Source organism: Coffea arabica, chromosome 11e (assembly GCF_036785885.1).
Source record: "Coffea arabica cultivar ET-39 chromosome 11e, Coffea Arabica ET-39 HiFi, whole genome shotgun sequence".
Lineage (NCBI taxonomy): Eukaryota > Viridiplantae > Streptophyta > Magnoliopsida > Gentianales > Rubiaceae > Coffea > Coffea arabica.
Genome location: NC_092331.1, coordinates 57,207,588 through 57,214,856, shown reverse-complemented (window position 1 = coordinate 57,214,856; position 7,269 = coordinate 57,207,588). Strand labels below are relative to the sequence as shown.

Genomic DNA, 7,269 nt, shown 5'->3' with positions numbered 1-7,269 from the left:
GGAGGGATTTGGGTTTTATTATTCGGATTGATTTTTGAAAAGAAAAAGGAAAGTTATAGAGTGGGAAAGGGAGTTGGATGTAAACGGATAAATTAATTTAAAAAAATTTAAAAATTTTAAAAAAATCATTTTTCCTATATTTTCTAACAAATTAACACTTAGGGTCCGTTTGTTTCGGGTGAAAATGTTTTCCAGGAAAATATTTTCCTAATTTCCCGTGTTTGGTTGCACAAAAATTACTGAAAACATTTTCCTATGTAAATTATTTTCACTCATCTTATGGAAAACAACTTCCCTTCCAAACTTACTGAAGTTGTTTTCCGAAATGCATGCATCCCGCCTGTAGTATGTTCCAAACTTACTGAAAATATCTTGTAGTATGTTCTTTTTTTTTTTAATGTAAACAGGAGGATTCGAACCCAAGACCTCTTCCTTACACTCCCCCCCCCCCCGTACCACCCAACCCAACCCAACCCAACCCTCCCCTTAGTATATTCAAAATAAAAAAAAACCTCATCCTGCTCATCCTATGCTAGTAATTAATTATGTATAATAGGAACATTCTTTTCTAGAGAAACTTTCAGCAGTGAGAGTGCAAGATATATGTCACAATAAGCATTGCATATGATTGATTTTTGACACTAAATGGCCAGCAATTTGTTTATTACTTAAGGAGATATTTTTTATTCATATATACATTTCTCCAAGTTTTTTTAAAGTTAAACAATGAGATAAATTTTCTTATTTTGCATGGGAAGAAATATGTAGTTATAATGTGTAGAAAGTAAAGATAGAGATAAAAGTGAAAATATTTCAAAAGTTAAACAAACACCAGAAAAATAAAGTAAGAAAATATTTTCAATAAGCTAACCAAACACCTGAAAATGATGAAAGGGAAATGATTTTTATGGAAAATTACTTCCACGGAAAATATTTTCCCAAGGAAAACATTTTACTTCCAACCAAACAGACCCTTAATCTTTTCCTTTTATTTCATTTCCTTCTCCAATCCAAACAAATTACTTCATTTATTTTCCTTCCGTATCTAATTCAAACAAGATAATGAAAATTACTTTTTTCTACTCTCCTTTCATTTCCTTTCCATTAGTATCATTTCCTGTCCTTTCCCTTCATTCCTTCAATTCACACGGTGGCACAGAGAATTTTTTTGACTTAGCTATTGTCACAATTCAAATACTTTTTTTTTTTGACAAAAAAAAAATACATTTTTTTTTGGAAATTTTTTTTTTTTAGTGTAAGCGAAGACATGAAAAAGGAGACGAAAAAACAAAGAAGTAAATAAAACTCCACAACTCATGACTCACAAAGGCCCTGAAAAAGGTACATATTACAATACTATTATAATCACTGGCAGAATATCAAATTTACCAAAAAAAATCGAAACCCTACATTATCCCCACCCGAGGCCGTGCACCTGCACCTCTTCTTAAAGGAGTCAACTCACAGAGTTCACTAGCAGAAGGGGAATTAAAAAAAAGAGAAATTATATATGCATACATGATACATGATACATGATACATGTATATGTATATATAGATATATATCATATATGTATGTGTATGTATAGAGATTAGAAATAGCTCCTCTGTCTTGAAATTGAGTAATTAGATATATCAAAGGTACAGTAGAAGAGTGGTGGGTATGGCGGCGGCGGCGGAGAGTTCATCGGCATCGGCGAGTAGATCTAGTAGCAGCGCGACGGCGGATTCGTACATCGGAAGTTTGATAAGTTTGACTTCGAAGAGCGAGATCAGATACGAAGGCATTTTGTATAACATTAATACCGACGAGTCCAGCATCGGCCTTCGCAACGGTATAAATTCCTCCTTTTTTTTTTGCCTCGAAACTTTTGTACCTTCGTTTTTGTTTTTTGTGGTTTTGGATAATTTTTGTTGGTGATTGTTGATTAATTTGAGAGATTTCTGATTTAATTTTGATTTCTTGATTTTTGTGGTTTTAATCTGACAAAAGCGGCAGTCTCTGTCAAATTAAAATTCTGTGCTCGCTAAAGGATGATGCTTTATTTTTTTTTCGTTTGTTTTTATAAATGCATAGATGAGAGTCAGTGGATTAGGCAGATGCTATTGAAATAGAGTAATTGTTCATGTAATAGCTTGTATTTTTATGGTTTTGTATATTGAAAAGTTTGTGATTTTTAAGCCTTTTAGGCACTACTTTATTTATAATTGATTTTTTTTGGAGAGTGAGAGTGATACGAGTGTAAATGCAATATGTTTTTTGTATAATGGTGTGGCTGGCATTTGGTTTAATTTGATTTTGATTTTTTAATGGTTGGTTTTGGTGTCTAAGATGATTGTTTTTGTTGCTGCTGTGCATTGAAATTTGATTAGTTTGTATGTTGAACGTGTACCAAATGAATGTAAATTATAAATTTTGTCTCTTTTCAAAATATTGGAGGGAAAGGATTTGGTTTTAGATATCTCAAAGGCCAGAAAGACAGCCTGCAGTTGAATTGAACAACGTCGATAAATGATTTTGATATGACTTTCAAACTATAAAATTTATCTGGTTCTTTGATTGTAGAAATGTGCTAAATAGCTTCATCTTTTTGGGATGCATAAATGATTCAGGCCCTACTCATACGTTGTAGATTCTATTGCTTCAATTTGGATGACCTGCATCTAAAATAAATTTAAACTATTCCACTTGGAATTTCAGTTGATGAATTTAATATTGCTACCATTAACAGCTACACGGTGTATTTTATATGCGAGAACATCTATATCTGAAGTAGTAACTTGTCTAGTGATGTATGTGGTTGCGTCTATAGATTGAGTGGGCAATGTATGTCTCTATTTTGAAAAGTACTCCGGGAGTGGTCCCAAACTTCTATATATATTTACTTTTTCAGTTATTCATTTGATGACTTTGAGTATTTGAATCACTTAGCCAAATGCCACCCTTATCCCAATTTGACTGTTTGGAGTTGATCAAGCTATGCATGCAAACTAATCTGACATCATCTGTGTATGCAGTGAGATCATTTGGAACAGAAGGACGGAAAAAAGATGGTGCTCAAGTCCCTCCTGGCGATAAGATTTATGAATACATTCTCTTTCGAGGAAGTGATATTAAGGTATTACGGTTATTGCTTGATGTGATGAATCATATTCATGTAGAATCGTGCCCTTTTTGCTAATTCTGCATGTTTGTTATTTCTTTTTTTCGGGTGCATAGATTTCCTGACTTTTTAATCGCTAGTAAACTACTTTCATTTCTAAAAATTGAACTACAGGACCTTATTCTGAGGTTTGATTTAGTTTAATGTGTGGTGATGAAGCTAGTGTCTCGTAAATTACAGGTTATTTCTAGATATTACTTATGAGACTTGAAGTAATTCTTACACTGTGGAGTCTGTTTCCTTATTGTTCTACTGGCCACATGAATTTATTGGTCTCGTCCTGATTAAAATCAACCTGATCATGTGAAAGGAGTTCATCTAAACAATAAATTTTTGCTTCCAAACATGGAAAAATGAATTTCTTTTTTCCAGATATGGCAATGAATTTTGCCAAGTTGTTTCTTTTGTGGTTATGGTAGCTTGTGGTCTCAGTAAGGGTGAGAAAGAAGGATTGTAATTTCTGGTTAATGACCTGTAGAAAACAAGTGGAGCAAATGTTCCTATGGGTTGATCAAGTTCGAGCGATCATTCTTTATTCGATTATCTTATTAAGACACCATGAAAGACAATCCACTTTGGCCAGTCGTATATAGGAAAAAGTAGGTCATTTCTTCATGCTTTGTCCCTTCCGTTCAGCCCCTGAGTGACGGGAATCTTGTAAAAAAGAAAAAAACAACAGCAGGGACATGAGGGCCTCTGCTTGTTTGGGGGAAGGGTTGCTGGAGATGTGGTCGAGTCAATCTGAATTTTTTTTCCTCTTTTTCTGGTTCTGATATATAACTTTTGTCCACTTCCTTTTCGCAGGATTTGCAAGTTAAATCATCCCCACCTGTACAAACTACCCCACCCATAAATAGTGATCCTGCAATTATTCAGGCAAGTAAAATAGAATTTTGTCCATTGTTGTGTGTTCAACAGCTTGCTCATTCACTTCTAATTATTTTAACTGTCCTTGCAGTCTCATTATCCTCTTTCAGCTACCACATCAACAGCCTTGCCTACAGCTGTTACTGCTTCTTTACCAGATCTTGGATCACATTCTGCTCAGTTGGGACACCCTGGCTCAACTTTCCAAGGTGGTCTGCCTTTGTATCAACCCGGTGGGAATTTGAGCTCTTGGGGGCCTTCACCTCCAAATGCAAATGGTAGTGGCCTTGCCATGCCGATGTATTGGCAAGGATATTATGGGGCGCCTAATGGACTACCGCAAATGCATCAGCAATCCTTACTTCGACCACCTCCTGGTCTTTCAATGCCTCCATCCATGCAGCAGATGCAGTATTCTGGTTTTAATACATCTCTGCCGACCGCAGCTCCAAGCTTGCCTGGTTCAAATTTGCCAGAATATCCTTCTGTGGCTCCCACCAGTAGTAGTTCCCTAAGTTCCTCTTCATCTCTACATGCTTCAACTTTGCCTTTGAGTGTCCCTCCTATGCAGCCTCCAACACTAGGGTCTGAGCAATCGAGCTTGGTCTTGAATAAGGCTTCTGTTTCTCGTATTCCCACAACAGCAGGTGCTAGCTTGCCCTCATTGTCTCATTTGACAACTTCAAGTCCAGATTTAAGTTCTGTCGTGCCTTCGGGCCCCAGCAAATCTAGTGCAGTTTCTGGTACAGTTTTGCAACACCAGAGTATATCCCAACCTGTTACTACAGTAGCTGGTACATCTACCTCAATTTTAGTGGAAACGCCTACACCTTCACTAATAACTCCAGGGCAGCTGCTACTGACTGGACCAGCTTCAGTTTCCCTAAATCAATCATCACAAACAATGCAAAAGGATGTGGAAGTGGTTCAAGTATCAATGACGACACCATCAGAACCTCCAGCTCCTGTTTCAACAGAAGCTCAGCCACCTATTTTGCCATTGCCACCACCTGCTCGTTCCCATAAGGTACTTTTAATTCATTTTGAATATGGTTTTCTGTTTCATATATCTTACTTTCGTGCTCCACTTCCATAAGGTTACTTGCATTTAGACTTTGAACACAAAGACAGGACATACATGTATTTATTACTATATTTATAAAAAGGCATTTGTGGCTACTTGATGAAACTGAAAACATCCTAGACCAACATTGTGTTGAAGGGAAACCTTATGAAATGCATTCCAGGTCGTACTGAATGAATTTATTCTTGATATATTACTTGGATGCATGGTGAAATTTAGACTCATATTCTGAATGTTTGTGATGTTTTCTTCATTGGTTAACATCACCTTTTGGTCTATGACCCAAGAGACCTTTGTTACTTTGTCCATGCAGTGGTTAAGCAACGCTTTTAAATATTTAAGCATGAAATCATGTTGGGAGTAAAATTTTCCTATGTCCCTTGATTTGTTAACATTTTGCAGTATCTTCCTTTTTTCTCCATCTTGTTTTTGCTTAATTGTCCTTGTGTCCTCTTGTGGAAAACCAAGAACCAAAGTACATGCTTTGCTAATAATATTTTGTTCGTTTCTTTATTTGTGTTTGTTGAAATTTATGTTCTGGTTTAATGTACCATTGGATATTAACTTGATCTTTTGTCTACTTTTTTCCTGGTAGCCAAATGGAGCACCTTTTCAGATGCGTCACAATTATAGAGGCCGTGGAGGAAGGGGAACTGGGGTACTGATCTCTTGATTTTGCCAGTTATCTTCATATATCTGTTCAGGCTTTACGGCCATAACACTTTCTGAGTCACTTGTTTACAGTTTAATGCCAAAGCAAATTTTTCGTAATGATGCTTCATAGTCCCTTTGCTCTCGTGTGTGTGTGTGTGTGTGTGTTAAGAGACATTGAGGATATTTTTGGTCTCAAATTTGTTAGCCTTGTATCCGTTGGGACTATAGTTTGATTTAATGGGCTTAAAATTTTTTCTCCTGCAAAATGTGATTTAAATTTGGTGTCTTAAATTAACTGTAGCTCAAATTTGTTTTGCAGATTGCGCGCCCAGTGACAAAATTTGCAGAAGATTTTGATTTTGAGGCCATGAATGAAAAGTTCAACAAGGATGAAGTATGGGGTCATCTTGGCAAAAGTAATAAAGCACAACTGAAGGAGAAAGATGGGGACGGGAATGGTAGTGATGAAGATGATTATCAAGATGAATTTGACGAGGAGTTGCCAAAAATTGATGTGAAGGTGATTCTTGTGTTCTTTGGGACATCTGACCTGCACAGAATTTTTATGAGTGTGAGAGGGCAAATTCATAATTAATGTCCAAACTTATTTTTATGTGTTGCCAGCCTGTCTACAAGAAGGATGACTTTTTTGACTCCCTCTCTTCCAACGCTGTTGACAATGATTCAAACCATGGAAGGCCTAGGTTCTCAGAGCAGATGAAGATAGATGCAGAGGTATAATTCATTTTGTTAGTGGTTTCCCTGGGTTCAATGTTACTTGTCTTGTAAGGTAATATCTCTCTGGATGCAGACATTTGGAGATTTTTCAAGGTACCGGGGTGGACGAGGAGGTCGTGGCCCATTTCGTGGTGGTAGGTCTCGAGGTTCTTACTATGGACGGGGGTATAATTATGGCTATGTTCCCAGGGGCCGTGGTCGAGGTGCATCAAATCGCCCATTCTAGGGTGCGTTTTGTACTTTTCCAGAGTCGCAATAGAAGCTGAAGCCATATAGTGCACTGGAAGTGATGTAGTTCTATGATTAACATGTTGTGCTTGTTATCTGGGTCTTTATAAATAAATGTAGGACACAATGTCCCATTGGTTTTACCCCATTCACCAACTCATTGACTTCTCATCCACATTTTCTGAATGTAAGTTTTTTAGCAATCGAGTGGATTAGTCACTGAGTACAGGCTTGAATGGTTTATTAGCAGTGAAACCGTATGTTCAACTGGGTCAGAATTTCGATAGGCTGAGATTGTTTATGAAGATAAATATTTAAGCTTATGGGAAGATATGTTTGTATTAGTTGTTTACAAGCTTTTTGAAAACGCTTTCTTGGATTTGAATTTTTCTAGCTTTGTTTCTTCTTTCCCTCCAGTTATCCCTTGAAATGTTATATATGCTTGAAGCATGGATATGGTCTATATAGATTGCGGTTTGGTCAGGAAACTTCATAACCTACATTATTTTGGTAAGAACTGTCATAGCTTCAGAAC

The 7,269-nt window shown here is 36.6% G+C and overlaps 1 protein-coding gene across 1 annotated transcript; it reads left to right on the top strand.

Annotated features, from left to right (window-relative positions):
- The first annotated feature begins 1,377 nt into the window (after positions 1–1,377).
- LOC140021058 (protein decapping 5-like) lies at positions 1,378–7,101 on the top strand. Its single transcript, XM_072071782.1, has 8 exons — positions 1,378–1,834; positions 3,018–3,118; positions 3,968–4,039; positions 4,122–5,057; positions 5,710–5,772; positions 6,088–6,288; positions 6,393–6,503; positions 6,580–7,101. The coding sequence occupies exons 1-8, from the start codon at positions 1,663–1,665 to the stop codon at positions 6,730–6,732; spliced, it is 1,809 nt and encodes a 602-aa protein (XP_071927883.1). The 5' UTR covers positions 1,378–1,662; the 3' UTR covers positions 6,733–7,101.
- Positions 7,102–7,269: the final 168 nt, after the last annotated feature.